General features: G+C 41.9%; 1 protein-coding gene across 7 annotated transcripts in view; it reads right to left on the bottom strand.

Moving 5' to 3' along the window:
* The window catches only part of LOC140730325 (muscarinic acetylcholine receptor M3-like), a 327,953-nt gene extending 304,391 nt beyond the window's left edge, over positions 1–23,562 (bottom strand). For all 7 annotated transcript variants that reach the window (XM_073050580.1, XM_073050581.1, XM_073050583.1 and 4 more), the window contains exon 1: positions 23,356–23,562. Coding sequence is in view for 1 of the 7 variants with exons in the window: in XM_073050577.1 (XP_072906678.1) it covers positions 23,356–23,426 (71 nt within the window). In the remaining 6 variants the exon portion in view is untranslated. The remainder of the gene's footprint in view (positions 1–23,355) is intronic.
* Positions 23,563–24,063: the final 501 nt, after the last annotated feature.

Here is a 24,063-nt window from a genome sequence, read left to right as displayed (position 1 = left end):
AATGATGTCAGTGATACAGTAATATCTCATTAACCAACAGCAGCACTGTGTTGCGTGCTTACTTAGATTATGTGCAACATTCTCCCTTAGGGTCAGGCAACCAAATTTCTGATAATCTAAGTAGAGTATGTCTATAGATCAACAGTGCTGGGCTGAAGAAAATTGAGCTTGACTGGGCTGAGAACTATGGCCTCTCGAGCATTGGCAGATTAAGCCAGAGAAGTTCACCTCTCCGGGCAAGTGGATTAACAAACTACCAATACAGAGATACAAATACTTACTTCGAGGTCACAGTTAAAGAGACACTGTAAAAACAGGCACTTTACTCCTTTTCATCCTTGCCAATCTATAGTGTCTTCCAAGCTAGTCTCATTTCCACACATTTGCCCCACATCCCTGCAAGTACTCCTATTCTTCTACTTTATTAAAATGCCTTGTCATTATTATAGTAATTATTGATGTACCTGTCTCAATCAATTCCTCATTCCACATCTGCACCGCCCTCTGTGTGAGGAATTTTCTTGTCAGGTACCTTTTAAATAATTAACCTCCCACCTTAAACTTACTCCACCCTAGCTTTTAGTTCCCCTCTCCTGGGTAAAAAACTATGTGTGTTTACCCAGCTTACAAGCAGCAATAGTTTTCCTTGCCATCTGCTACATGCCCAATCTTGATGTCATCTGCAAAGTTGCTGATCCAGTTTAACATAGTATCATCCAGATCATTCATATACTGACCTGTTGATGATAAACTACATCTGACCTGGCACCAATCACTGTGGCACACCACCAGTCAGAGAGCCAACCATCTACAGCCACTCTCTGGCTTCCTCCATGAAGCTAATGACTTATCTAATCTACTTCCTCATCTTGAATGCCAAGCAACTGAACCTTCTTGACCAGCCTCCCACGCGGGATCTTCTCAAAGCCCTCGCTAAGGTTCATGCAGATAACATCCACTTCCTTGCCTTCATCGACTTTTCTGGTAGCTTCCTCAAAAAGTTCTGTAAGATTTTGTAAGTGCGTGTTCAGCACAGCATCGTGGGCCGAGGGCCTGTATTGTGCTGTAGGTTTTCTATGTTTCTAAGATTGCTTAGGAATTATTTACCACTCACAAAGCTATGTTAACCATCCGAAATCAGTCCTTGTCTATCCAATTATGTATATATCCAGTCCCTCAGAATACCTTCCAATAACTTTCCCACTATTGATGTCAGGCTCATTGGCCTATAATTTCCTAGCTTATTCTAAGAGCATTTTGTAAACCAAGGAACAACATTAGCTATCATCCAAACCTTCAGCACCTCACCCATGGCTAAGGATGTTTTAAATATCTCTGCAGGAGTCCCTGCAATTTCTGCACTAGCCTCCCACAGGGTTCAAGGGAACGCATTGTCAGGCCCTGGGGATATATCCACCCTAATTTGCCTCTAGACAGCAAAGACCTCCTCCTCTGTCATCTGTATCGGGGCTGTGCCCTCACTGCTACATTGCTTCTCTTCTATAGACTGTGTGTCTGCCTCCTGAGTAAATAGAAATACAAAAAAAATCCATTTAAGATCTCCCCAATCTCTTCAGCTCCATGCATAGGTTACCACTCTGATCTTCCAATGAACCAGTTTTTTCCCTTGCTATTAATATATCTGTAGAAGCCCTTCAAATTATCTTTCACCCTGTCTGCAAGAGCAACCTTTTGTCTTCTTTCAGCCCTCCTCACTTCCTTCTTAAGTGTTCTCTTACAGATCTTACTCTTCAAGTACCTCATTTCTTCCTGCCTGCCTATACCTGTAATGCACCTCCTTCTTCTTCCTTAACCAGGGCCTCAACATTTCTCAAAAACCAAGGTTCCCTTAACCCATGATCTGTGCCTTTTATTCTGATAGGAACATACATAGTCTCTAATCTCAAAATTTCACTTTTGAAGGCCTCTCATTGACCAAATACACATTTGCTAGAAAACTACCTGTCCCAATCTACATTTTCCAGATCCTTTCTGATACCATCAAAACTGTCCTTACTCCAATTTAGAATCTTAAGCTGAGGACCAGACCTAACCTTTTCAATAATTACCTTCAAACTAATGGTGTTTTGAATACTAGGTGTCAAGTGTTCCCCCACACAAATTTCTGACACCTGCCCTGTCTCAATCGCTAATAGGGTAAGCAGTATCACACTCTCTCTAGTTGGGAACACTATGTAGTGAATAAGGAAACCTTCCTGAACACGTTTGACAAACTCCCATCAGCCCTTTCACACTATGGCAGTCCCAGGCAATATGTGCAAATTTAAAATCACCTATCACAAATTATGCTTCTTGTAACAGTCCGTGATCTCTCAACAAATTTGTTCCTCTAAATCCTGTGGACTGTTGGGTGGTCTGTAGTATAATCCTGTTAATGTAGTCATATCTTTCTTATTCCTCAGTTCGATCCATAAAGTCTCACAAGATGAGTTCACCAGTCTGTCCTGACTGAGCACTGCCGTGACATTTTCCTTGACTAGTAATGCCACCCCTCCTCCATTAACCACTTCCACTCTATCACATCAAAAACAACAGATCCCCAGAACACTGAGCTGCCAGTCCTGTCCCTCCTGCAACCAAGTCTCACCAATGGCTACAGTATCATAATTCCTCATGCTGATCTGTGCCCTAAACTCACACACCATTCTACAATACTCCTTGCATTGAGATATAAAACTATGGAACTGTAGTCCTACCATGCTTAACCTATTGATTCCTGACTTTCTATGCAGGCTTAACAATATTTTTCTCCACAACCACTCCACTCTCTGTTCTGGTTCTCTGTTTCCCATCCTCTTAGAAACATAAAAACAGATAAAACCTGCAGCACAATACAGGCCCTTCGGCCCACAAAGCTGTGCTGAACATGTCCTTACCTTAGAACTACCTAGGCTTTACCCATAGCCCTCTATTTTTTTAAGCTCCATGTAGCCATCCAGGAGTCTCTTAAAAGACCCTATCGTTTCTGCCCCACCAGCGCCGTCGGCAGCCCGATCCATGCACTCACCATCCTCTGCGTAAAAAACTTACCCCTGATAGCAACTCCTTAGTTAATATGCTAAATAAACTGGATGATACCTCTGGGCTCACTAGCATGTGGCACAGGACACCATCCTGAGATCACAACTCTGGAGGCCCTGTCCTTAAACTTTAGCACCCAACTCCCTGAACTCACTTCGCAGGACCTCGTCACCCATCCTCCCCATGTCATGGGTACTGATGTGGACCACAAGCTCACCCTCCCATTTGAGAAGCGGCAAACTTATTGTACAGGAGAACAGCCACTGGTGTACCCTCTACAGGCTCCGTATCCCTTTCCTGCCTCCTGACGGTCACCCATTTACCTCTGTCTTTCACCCTGGGTATAACTACCTCCCTGTATTTTTTAAATTTTGTGGTAGTCCTTCAGATTCGAAGAAGACACTTCTTGAAACCTGTGCGTGATGGAGGTTTAAGTGGAACAGCCGTTGCACGGAGCGATCCCATTCTCTCGGCAGAAGAGACCTTGATCCAATGGCGCGGACAACCATTACAGCTGGAGACCTCTTCTGCTGCAGTGGATGACCAGGACGTCTAAGTGCCTTGTCATGCTCTTAGCGCTCCACAATGCCTGCTGGGCCTGCCTTCTTGACCGTTGGACCATTAATCGGTCCCCTCCGCTCAATCTGCCGGGGCCAGACTTCACACGCTGGGATAGACAGATCCCCTACCTCACCGAGGGTCGACGACCACCGTCTGCCGAGACAGTTTACCGGGGTGTGGTCACTGCGCGTGTTACAACTACTTGGAGCCACAGGTGAGAGCTGAGCGCCAGGTGGGGAACCAAAGGTGGACGAGCTGCCCTGAAAAAGGGTACAGCAGGCCCCCCCACCAGAGGTGCTACACCTCCCCATTCCTCCCAGTATATCCTGTCTATTAACCCTTCAGCTCCCTGATTGATCTGGAGTCCATCCAGTTCCAGCTCCAGCTCCTTAACTCAGTCTGTTAGAAGCTGCAGCTGGATGCAGTCTTGCAAGTGTAGTCAGGTGTAGCTGGAGGTCTCCCAGCCTTCCCACATCCCACAAGAGGAACATTCCAGTATCCTTTCTGGCATCCCCACTGCCCTACAGATGCAATAAGAAAGAAAGAAAGAAAGAATAAATAATGAAAAAAATATATACCTAAGGCCTTCACCTTTCCTCACCAAACCTGCTCTCCAACATTGACCCATTCACACAATGGCTGCTCTGCTTAAACCGGGCTTCTATTTTTTTGGTCCTTACCACATGCCTAATTATGCGCAATCCAATGTCTCCTGGGAGCTATGGCGCAATGTGGTTTCTCCTCAGGACAGTGGCATGAAAATAAAAAAGTTGAATATTTGCTATTTGAAAATGATTCCCAATGTCCTAGAACTAATAAGACACCAAGAAAGAAGAATGTCACAGACTGGAAAACAAAAATTCTGAGTAAGTTGCAGAATAAGGAGGGATGAGAGCCCAAGACTGATCAACTTGTGGTACATCAACATCAAGATCAGATGCTAAGGAATCTGTTTTCTCTCTGGCTCTGACAAAAGGCATTTGACCTGCAACATGAACACTCTTTCCACATATGCTACCTAACACGATGAATGTTGCCAGTATTTTTTGTATTTTTTTTTAAATTTCAGAGTTCCAGTGTCCTTTGAGTGCTAATTGTTGAGAAAGCATCAAACAGCCAGTGATCAGGTGGTAAAACTACCAGTAAAACTGTAAACGTACTAATGCAAATATGTGTAAGTGTTCTTTTATGTTAATATACATAAACTATATTCTCTGTGGTACTGTTTGTAACAGGATAATTGTTTCTTTTAGTCTGCTACCTCATTAAGCACTTTGCCAAGTGAGTACTCCGTTGTTTCTAGAGTCAGTCATTTGCACCTTGGTGAGCTTGTTCACGCAATGCTCAACAGACATTGTACCAAGACTGCTTGCCACGGTCACTGTGCCAGCTCTAGGGTATGGTGCATGAATGGGATGCTGGGAAACAGTGGCTGGGAAATTAACAGGGCAAAAGACGAACTGCTGAACTGCAAGAGGAGCTCGGCGGACTGAGCAGAGTCTGTCGGGGGAGGAAGGAACTGTTGGCAAAAACTGTTAGTTTTTGAGACTCTGCTTTTAGAGAGGGCAGGTAGATGGTATAAAGAGATGTGTGGGAGGGGTGAGATTGGTGCCAGTAAGTGACTGGTGGACCAAAGAGGCTGAAGAATTATGGGCAGATGGAACCAGGTGGGGGACGATAAGACAGAGGAGGATGAGCGATTAGTTGAAGCTATATATAAAAAAGAGGAGCAGCTGGAGCAAGGTGGCGGGAATGGTGAAGCTGGAGGGTGATGAATACCAACACAAGGGCTGTCAGTGCTGGAAACATAATTAACGGAGCATTGTGAGCAGTTTTGGTCACCTATCTACAGGAAAGATGCAAATAAAATTGAAAGACTACAGAGACGATTTATAAGGATCTGGCAGGGATTGGAGAACCTGAGTTATCAGGAAAGATTGAACAGGCTAGAACTTTATTCACTCAAAAGTAGAAGATTGACAGTGATACACAAAATTATGAGGTGTAGCGATAAAGGCAAGCAAGCTTTTTTCCATTGAGGTTGGGTAGCATTGCAACTTGAGGTCATGGGTTAAGGGCGAAATGTTTAAGGGGAAGATAAGGGGGAGGTTCTTTACTCAGTGTCGTGAGAATGTGGAATGAGCTGCCAATGCAAGTGCTGGATGTGATTTCACTTTCAATGGCTAAGAGAAGTTTGGATAGGTATATGGATGGGAAGGATACAGAGAGCTGTTGTCTGGGTGCAGGTTGATGGGACTAGGCAGTTTAAATGGTTTGGCATGGACTAGATGGGCTGAAGGGCCTGTTTCTGTGTTGTACTTCTACAATGGAAATCATTTAAGGGGGAGGGAGAAGATGAATCCAGGTGGGGGTTGAAAATACAGTGGGTGACATGTGTAGATATAGGCTGAATGGAACCAGGAGGGGTAGAGGGACAGAAATGGGCGATTGAGTCTATAAAAGACGGTTTGGGAAAGGGAACACAATGGGAGGACCGGGGATGCAAGGAGAGAGACAGAGGGACACAGGAGGTGAGGGTTGCCTGAAATTGGACATGTCAGTGTTCACACCATTGGTCTGCAGTTACCCCCAGGCAACACGTGTGGCTTTATTTTTCTAGTGTACTCTTGGCCTCACCCTAGCCATTGACAATTCCTTCCTCTCCCTCCTCCCCTCCTCCACCTCCAGCTCTACAGATGCTGCTTAATCTGTTGAATTCCTTCAGCAGTTTGATTTTTGGCTCCAGATCCATGCAGCTGCCACATCTTATGTCTGCAGAAAATTAATGGCGGCAGTTAACAAACAATCTTGGGCTCAGGGTGGGGAAATGCTTTCCAGTAACTCGATTGTTTTTCCTTTCTTAAACAACTTTTCCCTCCATTTTGTTCTACTCTGTTCTAAATAGACTATTTTTCCCCACAGTTCCTCTAGATGTCATTATATTTATACAACTAGCCAGCCTACTCAAGTACATTTGTTTCGCATTTTAACTAAATGTAAGTTTAGTTATAATTGATTAAAATAAGGTTTCTTTCAATATTATGATTAGACTTTGTGTATTACAAGCACCATCCCTCTATTAGTTTACAATACATTGTGCTAGGATGCTAACATACTGTACAACTCACAAATCCATGGTTTATTTGATCCAAAGCAGAAACTTTATAAACATTTATTGCCTCATAAACCACCTGAACAGTGTTTAAGCAGGAATTTCTGTAGCAGTTGGAAATAAAATGGAACCAAGCTATAATGTTGTCAAGAGTTTCACTGACTTGGTGGTTATTGTGCTAACAATAAGGTCTGTAAATTCAAATCTGGCCAATACAGACTGGCAGGCTGGTAATAGGGAGAAAATTGTTGATTAAAACTCAACTCGCTTACTAACACCCATCAGAAATAGGAGACTATTTGGCCTTCTCTATTTTTACATCCCCTCCCTGCTCTATACTACCTGCTTGACACAAAGTCCTCACTGTTTCATGACACTGATTCTTGGAATAGCAGGGATTTCTTCTGAGATAAGGGACGGTCACTTAGGTCTGACTGAGCGGTGAGTCATTTGAATTCTGTACCCAAGAGGCCATGGAAGCTCAGCCACTAACTGTAATCCAGAAAGAGACTGATTTTTTTTAATATCAAAGAAATCAAAGAATATGAAGTTAGTGCAGAAAATGACACGGAGCTAAAAGTTCAGGCATGATCTTATTGAACGCTGCAGCAGTCATGAGGGGTTGAGTGGCCGACTCCCTGCTTGCATTTCATCTATTCAATGAGGTGGGGCAATAAAAATGTGCTGCCAGAATTGCCGACAAGCCAAGAACGAATGTTGAAACAAGGACTTTGTTTCAATTGTTCTTTGACAAAAGGAGACTAACCATTTAAAAAAAACACCTCACAACTAATGAATTACTGCAGAAATGTAAAATCATGCGCATCAGACAGCAAATCAGCAAGGAGTGAAGGTAGAAACGTAATGGACTTAGTCACACTGTAGGGACATAGAGGTGCATTTTCACATCTCACCCACACAAGACTATACCTCCATACCAACGATGCTCATGAGTGGGGTTGGCAGCTGCAGTGTGGTTGAGATGGGTTAAAATCTGCAGCATTATGCTCTGTAATCATTTTACTAACTTGATGCACTTGTGCATAGAATGAGCTGTCTGAATGACAAACAGACAAAAGCTTTACTAAATAAACCAATTCCAAATCTACTTCACCTGTGATTTTGGCAGGCGGATGTGGGGGTGCGGCACAGTGTTCCTGAGGCGGTTTAAATCTGGTTGGTTATCACCGTGTCGTTTTGGCAGGCAGGTGGAAATGTAAGGGAATGCACTGCGGATGAAGGTATCTGAGGTTTCCTTTCCCAACAGTGATGTATCTTTGTGATTTAGAACTGGGTATTAAACCCATAAAGGAATGAAAATGATCGGTGGAACTCCAGAGAGATGCCTCAAGCTCAGGCATCTTTCAGTTCTTTGCCACACTTCAGGGAGAGCAGCAGGGAGGCACAAGTCTGTCAGGAGGACAGGAGTTGTCAGTCTGACTGAGGGAAGGGAGGAGAGGTCATTCTGGAAGCAGGAGTCAAGTCAAGTTCATTGATACATGCACAAGCATCTGTATGCAGAGGTGCAATGGAAAACTCACTTGCAGCAGTGTCACAGGGGCACAGCATTGGAAGCTCAACATTCCGAAGGAGAACATCCATTAAACATAAATTATACAGGGATTGTAAAAGAAATAACACGATTAGAACTAAAAAAAAAGAAACAACTGCAATGCAAAGTGAACAAAAGGGTCAGAGTGCTGGTATATTGAGGCTGTTTATAGTTGTGCAGAACGGTGAGGACGGAAGGAGTCTGGTGTCTGGACAGACCTGAAGATCAGCATGTGGAGGCTCCTGGTCACGGCAGGCTGGAGTCATCAGATGATACGCCACAGAAACAGACCCTTCAGCCCAATGACTCCAAATTGAGCCTCAAACACCCATCTATATTAATCTCATTTCACAGCATTTATCCTATTGCCTTTTATGTCTTGAGATCACTTGAGAATTCAAGCAATCTCCCAAGTATGTAAATGTTGTGAGAGTACTTGTCTCCAGCAATGCCTGCCAGATTCCAACCATCCTCTGGATAAAACACTCAGAATCTAAATCACATGTTGTGAAATTAGTTGTTTTGTGGTAGTAGTTCAGCACGAGACAAAAAATGTGCAAAAAGAGAGCAAAATATTGAGGTCATGTTCACAGGTCCATGAACCATTCAGAAATCTGATGACAGAGTGGAAGAAACTGTCCATACAGGAGTCTTAGGACATGCACCACCAGGTTCAGGAACAGTTATTACCCCTCAACCATCTGGCTTTTGAAACAAAAGAGATAACTTCACTTGCCCCATCATTGAAATGTTCCCACAGGCTATGGACTCACTTTCAAGGACTCTTCATCTCATGTTCTTGATATTTATTGCTTATTTATTTATCATTATTATTTCTTACTTTTTTGTATTTGCACAGTTTGTTGTCTTTTGCACACTGGTTGAATGCCCAAGTTGCTGCAGTCTTTTATTGATGATATTATAGTTATTATTCTATCAGGGATTTATTAAGTATGCCCACAAGAAAATGAATCTTGGGACTGTATATGGTGACATGCACGTTCTTTGATAATAAATTTACTTGGAACTTCAAGCTTTGTGACATCGCCTTTTAAAGATGTCCGAGGTAGTCAGTAGGCTGAGTCTACAACCAACTTTTTTCTGATCCTGTGCATTGGTGCCTCTAAACCAGATGGTGATGCAACCACGTAGAATGCTCTCCATGGTACCTCTATGGAAATTTGCTAGTCTTTGGTGACATACCAAATCTACTCAAACTCCTAATCAAGTAGAGCCACTGGCATTCCCTCTTTATGACTGCATCAATGTGTTAGGGTCAAGATAAATCCTCTGTGATATTGACACACAGCATTTGAAGCTACTCATCTTTTCCACTGTTGACCCATAATGAGAACTGGCTGGGCATGTGTTTTCTCAACTTCTGCTTCCTGAAGTCTACAATCAATTCTTTGGTCTTACTCGTGTTGTGTGCGAGTCTGTTGTTGCAACACCACTCAACCAGTTGATCTACCACATTCCTACATGCCTCCTTGTCACCATCTGAGATTCAGCCAATGACAGTTGTGTCATCTCTGAATTTACAGATGGCATTTGAGCTGTGCCTAGCCACACAATTATGAAGTGCACGTATGTTGATTGTTAGCAAGGAGGAGATATTATTACTAATCTGCACTGACTGCAGTCTCCCAAACAGAAAGTCAAGAATCCAGTTATAAAGGGAAGTACAGAGGCCCAGGCTTTGAAGCTTGTTACTTAGTTCTTCCTCAGACTCCCTCTAAAACTCTTACCCTTACCCTAATCCTACGTTCTCTAGTTTTAGATATCCTGCCATGGAGAACATAGTATAGCATAGGAACAAGCCCTTCTGCCAAATTAAACTCATCCCATCTGTCCTGCACATAATTTGTTCCATTCCCTGCTTGTTCATGGTCTTCTCTAAATATCTATTGAAAGTCACTATCATATCTTCTCTCACTATTCACCCAACACTCTCCCAGCAGCACATTCCAGGTAGTTCCCACTCGTAACACCCTGCCTTGACAAAGGCAAGGATGCCGTACGCTTTCTGTACTGTCCCTTCTACTTATGTGACCATTTTCGGAGAGCATCCCAAGATCCTTTTGTACATCAATGCTCTCCAATTTACTGCATGCTGTCTTCTCACCCACAAGTGCAACACCACATACCTGTCTGGACATCCACTGTCCCTTCTTTCCTCTCTGTATAACCCAGGGGATTTCTCCACCTTAATGTTCTTCAAGACACCCAAACCCTCCCTCTTGCAATTCACAATTAACCCTATTTATGCCTCTCATATTTTTGTTTACCTCCATAGTGTGCTCCTCAGCCCCTCAGCTCTGAAGAAAACAAACCCCACTTTTTCTGGACATTCCTTACACCTGAAATAATCCATCTCAGGCAACATCATTGTGAATCTCATCTATACTCACTGCAACACCCTCACATCCTTCCTATGATGTACTGACCAGAACTTTATACAACATTCTGACCAAGTCAACTTTTTATAAAGTTGTACCATAATTTCCCTCCTCTTGGACTCTTTGCTCCAGTTAATGGGAGTGAGTGGTCCATGTGCTTTCTGCACCACTTTATCTGCCGGTGCCACTGTCTTCACGGATGCTTGAACTTGAACACCAAGGTCTCTTTGTAAACACAAGGGATTCAGCACATACTGGAAATCCAGACTAACACATTAAATGCTAAAATAACTCAGCAGGTCAGGAAGCATCTATGGAAAGGAATAAACAGTCAATGTTTTGAGTGGGAGATCCTTTATCAGAATACTTTGTGGTCTCTTTCTGCTTTAATACTTCCCAGTGCCCTAACCTTTGTCATCTAAGCAAAAGTCATTTGCTCCATTGCCTCTATTTGCAACAACTATAAACTTCATTTTGCTTTGCAACTGTTGGTTTGCCATCTTGTATGCCACAACAGGTGTAAAAACTGGAATATTTTAATTGAACAGAGTTTCTATGTCACACCCTCATGATCTTCTGGGGAGAAAACTTCTCAACTCTATTATAATTTTGAACCTGTCTATTAGCCTCTGTGAGATATTGGAATTTATGACATGCTCTCTTAATTACTTTCATGTTTTACACAAATCTCCCCTCAACCTCCAACCATTTTAAAGAAAACCTAATCATCTTAGCTCACGTTTTAGTCCAATCCAGGCAAGACGTTTTCTTGCAACGCCCTCTGTCATAGTATTCTTCCTACAGTGTGGTGGCCAAAATTGTACACAATAGTCCAGTTGAGGTCTAACTAGTGTTCCATACAGTTCTGGCGTGGTCCTCCTGTTTTTGTATTCTGTGTCTTAGGCAGGGCTCTGCACTAAATCTTTCTATTTATTATGCATGCCTTAGCCTTGATGCTGCTTACTGAAGTACCCATGGCTGTGACTGTGGATTTCAGTTGTAGTAGTCTTAAATGGGAATATTTGATGACCCCATTGGAGCTGCAGATGAACCATTAATGCCTTCATCTGAGGAATAGCCTTTCCCAATCTGAAGAGATCTCAATTTTTTGACATGCCACTTCTCTATCCACCCTTTTTTTCTCTGCTATAACCATCAAGAGATATTTTTGAATTCTTTGCCTACTGCACAATCCACTCAACTACATCTATGTCTGTCTGCCAGCCAATTCCTATGATCACAGTCTTATTTAAATATAGTCCGGTGATCAATCTCAATACAAATTGTATGGTTCATTTATCCACATACAGTGAAGCTCGACACACTAACATCTCTCTTCCTCAGCCTTACATGATTAGGCATCGTGCAAGTAGTACAAATGATCACCTGCCCTAGATCTGGATTCTATTTTGATACATTAACTTTCAGACACTGTTAGATTGCACTGGAGCTGTTAAACAAAGTGCAAATACAGATCTTGAACTTTGGGATTTGTATCCTCACCAATGCTGCTGCCCTCCCAGGGGTAGTTTCCAGCCACATGATCACTACTAAACAGCTACTGAGTTGGTCAGTCTTCTGCAGTGTTGGGCTTGGAGATATCCTGGAGTAGTCACTGGTGCCTGATATGAGTGGAAGGAGAGACCACATGCTTGTAAGGTTAGGTAAGGACGCATTCTGACAGGGGTCAGCATTTTCTGGCAAAAAAGCTCCTTCCAAATGTTGGATGTCGGTTCCTGCAAGGCAAAGCACAAGAGAGGCAAATTTTCCATTGATGATTCCTCCACCGGCCCCCTCTACCCCTGTTCCACAGATCCATCAATAATTCAGCAGAGCAAACGGACCAGGCTGTTTCAATGTCAGCCCATAACCAAGTCTTTTGGAGGATTGTTTGGTAATACAGGAATGTCAATCTTAGAGTCACATATACTGAAAACTAATGGCATTTTCCTTGTAAAATTATTCTGGGTTCAGTAGAATTGTTGATAGGAGCTCTAATAGCTGAGAACAGAACGTATGCATTTTTTTCTGTATAAAGTATCCTTAAACTCGCTGCTAGACAGTGCCAGCATGAGTCACCACCCAACACCTTTAGTTGTGATTATGTGTCTGAGATATTGAAGAAGCATCAGCTTCTGATATACACTCCTGATGAATCAATAGAAACTTCACAAGTTTATTTATGTATAGCCAATAATGAATTACCCACACTAATGAAATGCCCTGCCCTGTCATTGACAAACACCTTGTCATGAATAAATCAGGATATACATTGTTAAACTAGCTCATTATAGGAATCTTTTTCAGCCAATGGAATATATGATAGGGCATTTTATTAGAAGCACCAAAGTCTTTGTGCAAATTGATGTGTTGCTTTGACCGTATGACCAAAGCATGTGTATATTCCATGCCAAAACTGTAAAGACTAGCTGTTTCTCCTTTTCTCTCATTGTTAGACTCTCTTCCGCACCATCAGGCTTTCTATCTCTCCCATTTACTCCCAATTCTCTCAATATTTCTTTGATCTGAAAATACTTCGATTCTTGAACATTGCATCATAACACCAACAATTCCTTTCTGATATTTGTTTGATTTATTAATGTCCTTGCCTACCATGTGGGAAAAAAGGACGAGGAGTAGACTAATTAGGTACTCACACTTATCTGCCATTGATTAAGATTACAGCAGGTATGTGACTTAACTTCATTGCCTCTTTTGGTTACTTTCAAAGTTCTACCTTAGATTTTCCATCAACAGCTGATGCAACGTTAGCTGCTGAAAAGATTTCCAATTTTTTAACCACCTCCCACCTTATTACTCATTGATTATTGCAACCGAGTGTTGATTGTGTGTCTGTCTGTTCCTTGGGTGTGGACTCACCTGCTGAATGTCTCCAGTACTGTTCTCTCAATGCCTCAATATCCATCTTCAGAATCAGAATCACAGTCAGGTTTATTATTACCCACATGTGTCATGAAATTTGTTAGCTTAGCAGTAGCAGTTCAATGCAATACAAAATATAGAAGAAGAAAAAGAATAATAATAAATTAATGAGTAAATCAATTACACTATGTGTATATTGAAGATTAAAAATCGTGCTAAAAACAGAAATTATATATATTAAAAAAGTGAGGTAGTGTTCAAGGATTCAATGTCCTATTAGGAATCGGATAGCAGAGGGGAAGAAGCTGTACTTGAATCTTTGAGTGTGTGCCTTCAGGCTTCTGTATCTCCTACCTGATGGTAACAGTGAAAAAAGGACATGCCCTGTGTGCTGGAGGTCCTTAATAATGGTGCTGCCCTTCTGAGACACCACTCCTTGAAGATGTCCTGGGTATTTTGTAGGCTAGTATCCAAGATGGAGCCGACTAAATTTACAACCCTCTGCAGCTTCTTTCAGTCCTGTGCAGTAGCCCCTCCCCCCCATACCAGACAGTGATGCAGCCTGTCAGAATGCTCTCCACAGTACATCTATCAAAGTTTTTGAGTGTATCTGTTGAAATACTAAATATCTTCAAACTCCTAATAAAGTATAGTCACTGTCTTGCCTTCGTTATAATTGCATCGATATGTTGGGACCAGTTTAGGTCCTCAGAGATCTTGACACCAGGAACTTGAAACTGCTCACTCTCTCCACTTTTGATCTCTCTATGAGGATATGAGGATTGGTATGTGTTCCTTCGTTTCACCCTTCCTGAAGTCCACAGTCAGCTCTTTCATCTTACTGACATCGAGTGCAAGGTTGTTGCCGCAACACCACTCCACTAGTTGGCATATCTCACTCCTGTACACCCTCTCGTCTCCATCTGAGACTTTACCAACACTGGTTGTATCATCAGCAAATTTATAGATGGTATTTGAGCTGTAGCTAACCACACAGCCATGGGTATAGAGAGAGCAGAGCAGTAGGCTAAGCACACACCACTGAGGTGCACCTGTGTTGATAGTCAGCAAGGAGGAGAGGTTATCACCAATCCGCACAGATTGTGGGCTTCTGGTTAGGATCTAATTGCAGAGGGAGGTACAGAGGCCCAGGTTCTGTAATTTCTCAATCAGGATTGTGGGAATAATGGTATTAAATGCTGAGCTATAGTCGATGAACAGCATCCTGATGGGCATTTGGGTTGTCCAGGTGGTCTAAGGTGGTGTGAAGAGCCATTGAGATTAAGGGTCCAGGTCCTTGCTGAGGCAGGAGTTCAGTCTAGTCATGACCAACCTCTCAAAGCATTTCATCACTGTCGATTTGAAAGTTACCGGGCGTTAGACATTAAGGCGGCCCACATAATTCACATCTTGTTCGCAGCCTGGTTTTCCCCTGGAGACCTTGGCAATGAGAAAGGTGAATAAGAGTGACCAATTTAACTTAACTCTGAGGTCAATAACAAAGGACATAGATTTAAGGTCATTGTCTGAAGGATCTGCGAGGGGTTGAGTTTAAGTGTTTTGACAAATGTGCATTGGGATTTGAACCATGATTTTAAAAAATCATGCATGTGATCCTCCCTATCAGACTGCCAGTTGAGAAATATAATTCACTTTGATGACAGTTTTCAAAGTTCGAAGTTCAATGTAAATTTTATTATCAAAGTACATAAATATCACTATATGAAGCCCTGAGATTCATTTTCTTGTAGGCATACTCAACACATTCAGTAACCATAATATAATTAATGAAAGACTGTACCTACTGGGCATATAACTAATGTGCAAGAAACAACAGGTTGGGCAAATACGAACAGAAAGAAGTAATAATAATAAATAAATAAACAACAAATATCGAGAACATGAGACAAAAGAGTCATTGAAAGTGAGTCAATAGGTTGTGGGAACATTTAAATAACATTTCAAGTGAAATTGAGTGAGGTTATCCTTTTTGGCTCAAAACCTTTTGGTTGAGGGGTAATAACTGTTCCTGAACCCAGTGGTTTGAGTCCTGAGGCTCCTGTGCCTTCTTCCTGATGGCAGCAGCAAGTAGAGAACATGATCCTGATGATGGATTCTGCTTTCCTGTGACAACATTTTGTGTAGATATGCTCAATGGTGAGGAGGGCTTTACCCATTATAGACTGGGCCATATCCACTACTTTTTTTCTGTTTGCGAAGAAGAAGTACAGAGTGTCCTGAAAGGGTGGTGACTGAGATTTCTGGCACACCGGTCTTCATGAGTCAGAGCACAGAATGGGATATTATTTTGAAATAGTTCATGATGTTGGTGAGGGGGTATTTGAAATATTGTGAGGTTTTAATCAGATTGCTGGAGGGAAGATGCCATTAAGCTGGAGAGAGTGCAGAATAGATGCACAAGGATTTTTCTGGGTCTCAAAGGCCTGAGTTAAGGAAAGAGATTGAGCAGGGTGAGTCTTTTTCATTGGAGTGTAGGAGAATGAGGGATGATATTATAGAGAGGTAAAATTACATGAGGGGCATAGGAAGTGTCTAGGTACTGTAAACAGAAGTTTACCCAGGGATGGAGAATCAAGAACTTGAGGACATAGGGTTAGAGTGAGAGGGGAGAGATTTACTAGGAGACAGAAAGGCAACCTTTTCACCCAGTGGGTGGTTCATATATGAAATTAATTGCTAAATGAAAACGTTGAGGCTGGTACATTAACTATCTTTAAAAGACACTTGGACAAGTATATTGATAGGAAATGTTTAGGAAGATATGGGCCAAATATGGGCAATGGGACTATTTTTGATAGGAATCTTGGTCGGCATGAACAGTTGGGCTGAAGGACCTGATTTCATGCTCTATGACTCCATAACATGATGAATGGAATCATCTTCTTGCTTGTAAATTTTTATGATTCTAAGTTTTTACACTGTCCTCCTTCGTCAATCCCTCACTCAGCAGTGAGAAGACTTGCCACTAGAGGTCACATGCCAATGTGAAACGTCTCTCTGCGTATGCTCCTCTCCCGCAGCACAAAGCAACTCAGGAAAACAAAAACTCTGACATGAATTAGCTTTATTATATTCTGGAACCCAGATCTCAATTCCTGAAAACATTCACACCTGTAGAACGTTCTGATTCTGTTGTACAACTTTCAGAACAAAACACTGGCAAGGAATTGTTGCTTTATTGCAATGTTTTGTTAACAATGATGAGCACTTTGCATTTACCATGTGTTTTCAGTGTTTTTAAAATGTTAAAATGAATGCCCCGTGGCTAAGGAAGGGGGGGATTGATGCCTGGCTTTAAGAAAGATCCTAAAGGAGCTGAGAGAGGAGGAGAGTTTCAACGTGGTGTGATAAAAGGATGAGACCTAAAGGCACAACAAAAGAATAATGGGACAAGGGAAGGCAGAAAAGATCTGGAGACTACAGCCGGAGGATGGGAGACTTCATGATGCTGATGGAGAAAGCATCAGAATTATGAAGATGAGTGATCAAAGTCAAAAGATCACAAATGCATAGTACAGAATTTTAAAGCTTAGCAGGCTGTCTTTGTGGGATCACAAAGCACCTTCAATCTGTCTGCCACAAAATGTGGGATCTCCTGATTTCAATTCGACTTTCCATTCCCAATCTAACCATGTCTCTTAATGGCTTCCTATATTGTCACAATGAAGCCAAACTTTGACTGGAGGAGCACCACCTCATATTCTGTCTGCTTGATGGCATGAACATCAATATAATTAACTTCTGGTAATCTGTCCCTTCTCCTTCTCTCTTTTTCGATTCTGGTTCCGCTCTGACCCCTTCTCTTCTCCTCACCTGCCCATCACCTCCCTCGGTGACCTACCTGTTGCCCTTTATTCTGTGCTCCACTGTCCTCTCCTATTAGATTCCTTCTTCTTCAGCCCTTTACCACTTCCCAGGTTTTTACTTCATTCCCCCTTCCCCACTTACTCATCTTCCCGCTCATATGGTCTCACCTATCACCTGCCAGCTTGTACTTCTCACCTCACCTTTTTCATTCTGGTTTCTGCCCCCGTCTTTTCCAGTGCTGATGGAGGTTCTCAGCCCAAAACATTGGTTGTTTATGCTGCCTGATTTGTGAAGTTCCTCCACTGTTTTATGTCTATTACTCAAGATTTCCAGCATCTCTAGAACCTCTTATGTTTATGAGACGCTGGTATCAAATTGGTTGGTGTGGTAGAGATGAAGGTCAAACAGCAGATACTGAATCCGTGACAGGATGGGAAATTCTTGATCCTCACAACGTTGAGTGAGGAAGCTATTGTGTCGGCAGTGGGGGGTGGGAGGGCAGCAGAATAGCACCACTGAAGTGAAGTGGTTAAGGAAGGTAATGGAGAGATATAATCCTGAGTGAAGCATATAACCCTGTAGTGACTGCAATCAAACAACTGGACGTGGCTGAATGAATGGGGCAAGCACCAAGAGAACAAAGATTCTACAATTAAAGCACACAGATAAACACAACGCAAATACAAACATCTATTTATAGAAGAAAGAAATAGATGCTTAGGTGTTTACAGGAATACAAACACATATGCAGAGATCATTTGGTAATCTGAACTCCATAGTGTTTCGCATTGCTCATCCTTGGTACTTAAGGGATTCTCTATAATCTTCTTAAGGGATTACAAAATTACAGGGGGTAAAAACGTTATTCAGGTTTCGACTCATGTTACAGCAGTTTATGATTTACCAGGTACCATGGTAGCACATGAACACAAAGGTGTAACATACTCACAATGCACATCTTGACATTTTATTACATGAGCTATTGCATGAGAGTGGTACCTTGGACTAGATCTCTCCTTCGAAAGGAGTCACGATTCCCATCTGTAACTATGGCCTCATCTTGACCTAGTTCTCTGCTGGATCATCATCAGCAACTGGATGCCTGCTACTGCTGAGGAGCACGGTGGGCAAAGCTCACTGCTCTACCACAAGGGGCAAGCAATCATTTAAGATGACCTCTTAAATCTCACCAGAAAATGGGTTAGTGTGGAAGGGACTGTTCTTCATTCATTTCCAGGTCCTAAAAGACTTTGTATGTCACTCTGAGACCTATTGCTGCTTCTCTCCTCATGTCCTCTGGGGACAGTGGAGACATAAATCTGGAAAACAGGAAACTGGCCAAGAGCATGAGCCTCCTAAGTACTTGCATGTGGTAGGCAGGGTGAGGGCAGCTGATGAAAGTGTCTGCAGGTTAGAACCAGAAAAAAAATTAAGCTTGGAGAACAATATGGCAAGAAAGATTAATGACCAAATTTTCCACCTTTTCCAATACTTCACTGTGCAATTAGCTGGGTGACTGTAGCATTTGCAGTTGCTTTTCAGTATAGAAAAATCCAACTTGCTCTTTTCAGGCTATTATTAATACAAGAAGCAACTGAATCTGTACAACGTTTACTAATTAACTGATGAACAGAAATTACTAGAATAAAATGTGGATCAGGAAGAACTGAAAAAGAAAGTAAAGGGGAAACAGTGAGCAGCAGTGATCTACGGGTTTGAAAAGGTTAGAAGTTCCTTTTAATCTTTCTTGAAGTAACAAGAATGACCTTACATATGGTTAGCCTACAGTCTGTTAAGTGCAGAATACTGCTTTACATTGGTACTCATTGTCTCAATGAAAATAAAACAAACATAATCCAAAACAAGTACGGAAAGTAAAATCTGATGGCTGTAGGCTTGCTCGTTCTTTTCTGTGAAAGGGCTATAAAAATATAAATCAGCTTAATGCAGTCAACGTGGAAAGCACTGTCAGACATTTTGAGCATGAGCAATAGTTTTAAGCAAATACCCCATTAAAAGTATTATGGTGCTGTATTTACAAGGATAACAAACTGTCCTTCAAAACAAAACTCATTTCACCAAGTGCTATTTACAGTGTTTTGCAAAGTGCATACGAAAGGAAATAAATAGATACTCTGAGCAACCATTTACATCAATTAACCATATCTAAGCTGACCAGGAAATTCATCACACTTAATGCTACAGCTTTCTGTTTTAAATTTGAAACTGAGTATTTGCTGCACTGATTTTAATTCAAATCAATTCAAAAACCTGCTGATTTAGTTGGCTACGTTGGCTTACTGAGATTCTCGATGGATGTCATTCACTCTAAAATAGCATGGAGATCAAAACTGTGCTTTGCGAGAGTAGCAGATCCGCAAATCTATCATGTTCCTGCAAAAGGACTTTTCCTTTTAACAAACTGCAGTGTACGAGGGGAAGAGTCTGACTTAATCATTATTCGCCTCAAGGATCTGGGATTCAATGAGCTTAAGTTCATCAGGCAAAATCTCTTTTAAATGAACCCAGAGAAACCTGGGTGCTTTATAAATTGCACACATTTAATGAAATATTAAAATATATTTCATTTAGTGCTCCATTATAAGGAAAGTGATTTATATAACTGTGGAGGTGATTAGTTGGTTTTTTATTACTGTACCATTGGAAGATGCTACCTAGTGGGTAAAGCAGGATGAAGATTACTATTCAGGGTAGAGACTGGTAGGCTGACTCATCGTATCACTCAGTTGAGCCCAGGGAAAGTCTCTCATAAGTGGGAGAACTTCCCCTTTCTCAAATGCACCCTACAGTCAGATCAATTTGGAAACATCAGTTCCCGGAGCATTCAAGTATTTCCCCCAGCATGCTGAGAATAATACTCTCTGTTCACAGGTGTACTTCTCAAAATATATTCAGGGGCACACAGGGGATAGGGCAGGCAGGCATTGGTTGTGGGGTCACTCATGAGTAGTGAGGATTCCTGTCAGCCTGGTAAGCAGAATGTTTAAATTTATCCAAAAGCAACATTTTCCTTAGAAACCCTCAGTGGATGAGAGTTTTTCAATTACTCTCCAGATGAAAAATCTGAAGAACTTCATTTGAAAGTAAATTGGTATGAGCTTAGGAGTAGTAATAAACCCTTACGGTATCTACACAGTCACACAAGATAAATTAATGTTATTTTTTGGCCCTCCCTTAAAAATAGTCCCGTTAATAGAAGTACATTCTTTTAGTTAAAAAAAAAATTAGAAATAGTGAACAAGCTAGACAGAATCTATGGAGAAAAAGGACTTAACGTTAATACTAATGACCTATCAACCACTCTGATAAAACATAGCTATTTTCCTCTCCATAGAAGCTGTCTGACCTGTTAATTGCTTCCAGTACATTATGCTTTAATTTTAGATTTCCAACATGTGCAGTCTTTTGCTTTTCAAGACATTCCTATATTTGGAGATGAAGCTTATGGGATCCCAGAATTTTCCAAATTGTGTTCTTATTTTGGGTTATATGGTAATATCTTTTTATCTGCAGTTATGCACTTTTGCGGAAACTTGATAACAACCTTGAGCAACACTACAAATGGACATGATTGCCGGAAAGGATAGCATCATTCTCATAAAAATTACAATGTCATAAGGCAATATAAATAATATCTTTTGCTCATTTGCAGACCACAGGACATTATTATGACCCTAGAGAGAATCACTAAGTCAAAGGGGCTCAAACCATATTATAAAATGACACATGTTTGGCCATATTAAAATATTTATGTCCATATAGTTAAATTAAAATGTTAACAGCTTTTATAGTTTTATTTTTAAAATGAATTTAAATTGTACTTGTTTATATGGAGTCTACAGTTCCGTTTTTTAACGATGTGTGTGTGGATTGTTATTGAGATAAAAAATTGCAAGGGAATTGATTGCTCCTGGGCACCTCATCTTGTGCCTCAGCGTAATCAGTGAGCCGTGACAGACCATTTCATTTTTGCTTGGTGCCTCAATGTCCACTCTGAACCTGTCAAGGAAAACATCTCGCACAAACAGGAGGGCTACCAGAGGATGATCGATAAATTACTTCCTACCACCTCTTCGGTCCACAAACACTGAGCCAACTTGCAGGAACACCATTAAGATTAATTCAGCAGAGACCAAGGAATTAAAAACAATTTTTGTTTTGTAGTTACCTGCCTTGGCGGCAAAAGGTAGGATGTAAATACATTTGGAATTGTTAAAGGTCAACAAGTTGGGATTTTTGTTCAGCTGACGGCAGACTATTTGCCCTTGGGGTATGAGAATAGTAATGAGAACTATCAATGAGCAGAAGGTGGTACATTGTAAGAATCGGTACCTATTACTTCACGCCAGCTGTGAAGAACCCAAGCAGCGTTTAAAATGTCGCTTCACCTTTTAAAAATTGATACTGCATTGCAGACATCTAAAGATGAACAGTTAATCGTTGAAAGAATCCAGCAGGTGCCCCCCCCCCCCCCACCTCCATATCTGAATGCTATCAGAGTTTACTGAAGAAGAACGCATCAGAAATTCTCGCCAGGTCTGAGTGCTTAATACATCATCAGTTATCAGTACAAAAGTACATTTTAGAGATGCTACACACTTTAATCTACTTTTGTGTTTTACAGGCTGCATGGCGCGGTTAGGGTTAAATCGGCTTTCCTTATTTACATTCTAGAGAAATAATGCACGATCAATATAATACACTGATGTGTTTAACCTCAGTAAGATCTTAGAGACAAGGCACTTCAAGGGGAGCCTTCTGTAAATGTTCAGAAGTCTAACAACATCTGAATCCCTTTTTCAAAGAAAATATTTGAACATCATCTCACCTGGCAGCATTAAAGCCCGTCTGTTTTGTTTCAGTCTCAATACTGCATCGAGTTTTCTTCACTTTTATGGGGAGTTCAGTTTGGGCGAGCACAAGCGAGGGAAAGGATACCCGCCAGCCAAGGGGATGAAGTGCGTGATGTTCAGTTTTGCAAATGGGAAAAATCAATTCTGTCAGCGGAGATGCCGGCGGGCTGTCACCAGCCGCACGCCAAGAACAGACAGTGGGGGACATTGAATCGGAAAATACTGCCAACACTCAGCAATTTGAGACAACAAGCTGGGGGGGGGGGGGGGTTAACAGAAACTGGGTTGATGTTACAGGTCAACGAGCGGGTTTTTAATCAAGTTTTTTTTTAATCCAGAGTTTGCGCTTCGTTTTTTTTTCGCTCCAGATGTTAGTGGACCAACTTCGCCCAGTCACTCCAAGGTCGTATTAATTCCTGGAGCTCGCAGTTCTGTCCAGAAGAGAATCATTAAAATTCCAGAAGGTGTCTTGGTAAATGTCCCACTCACCAACAGAAACTTAAACTCAAAACCCCCTGAATATTGGGAGCCGGCGAATTCCTGAGCAATTCATCACATCGAACAGAACTGCGCCGATATCCTTGGAAAAAGCTCTCTCGGTGAAGGCTGCGACTGTCCTACCAGGGCATGTTGTGGCCATACTCTGCCACCCCACCCCACTCCGTATAGAGCCGCGGCCGTGATTTCATCTCATTTGGGCTAGTTCACATATTTTATAAAAGCTCTGCAAAACACCTTTAAAAATAAAACCTCCGAAGTGCTGACACATTAGCCCGATGTTACTGATAAATGGTGAATACTGTGACAACCAGAATCAACAAAGTGAATAAACGACTTTTTCAGGTTGATAATGGGAGAGCCCGCATTAGATTCCGATCAAAACTTCAGTAAACTACGGCGTTGGCTGTAGTGGTACAGGATGCAAACGGTGTTACCGACTCCCCTTGTTTGGAAAACCTACGCGCCTATGTTTCTCCTTCGACTGCTCGGGTCCCCAATTTTTATCGGACGTCACGCATTGCTGAGTGAATATTATCAGTGCCACATTGCAATTGACTTGTATTTTTCCATAATGCTTTAAAAAAAAATAAATGCATCTCTTACCTTTCTCCCGCCGCGCACGTGAAATGGATGTGACACACTGAACAAGCGGTATAGTAACTTTGCTGTCCCATCGGGTATATTAATCCACCAATAGCTCGCCGAATCCTAACGAGCTCCGCTTACTCTGGCGCCTCCACTCTCCTCTCAATAAGTCCTCTGAACAGCGCACTCTACAACAGACTGCTGCTCGTTTCCAACCTCTGCTTAACTGACTTGTACTGGAATGCTTTCAAGGCACTTGTGAATTGCTACCGCCAGCGTGCTGGGCTGATTTGTTGCTGTGACTGTGATGTCAGGGCCGGCACACCTACTTAGCCCGTATGCACGCCGAGTTGAAGGATGGGGAGTCGTACTGTCCAATGCGAAGGACCAGTTAAGGCACACTACTAAGGTCATTCGAGTCTGCTCCTGAAATAGCAGATAATTTACAAATGGCCCTTCCTCTCAAAGTCAGCTTTCCTATTGTGAAATGATACTATTTCCCCGGCATAACTTAAAATAATTATTGACAGTGCATCAAAATCGTTTAATGTAAATCCGTAACAATAAGCTTATCAATGCCAAGCAAAAAAAAAAGCTCTCAGTTCCTTTCACAAGCGCAGAGTCAGAAACAGGGTTATCATGAAGGCAAGAGATTCTGGAAATCTGAGCAAAGCACACAAGATGCTGGAGAAACTCAGCAAGTCAGGCAGCATGTATGGAGAAGAA

This window comes from Hemitrygon akajei, chromosome 7 (genome assembly GCF_048418815.1).
Source record: "Hemitrygon akajei chromosome 7, sHemAka1.3, whole genome shotgun sequence".
Lineage (NCBI taxonomy): Eukaryota > Metazoa > Chordata > Chondrichthyes > Myliobatiformes > Dasyatidae > Hemitrygon > Hemitrygon akajei.
The sequence above is the reverse complement of the archived record's forward strand: the minus strand, read 5'-3'. Positions and strand labels throughout refer to the sequence as shown.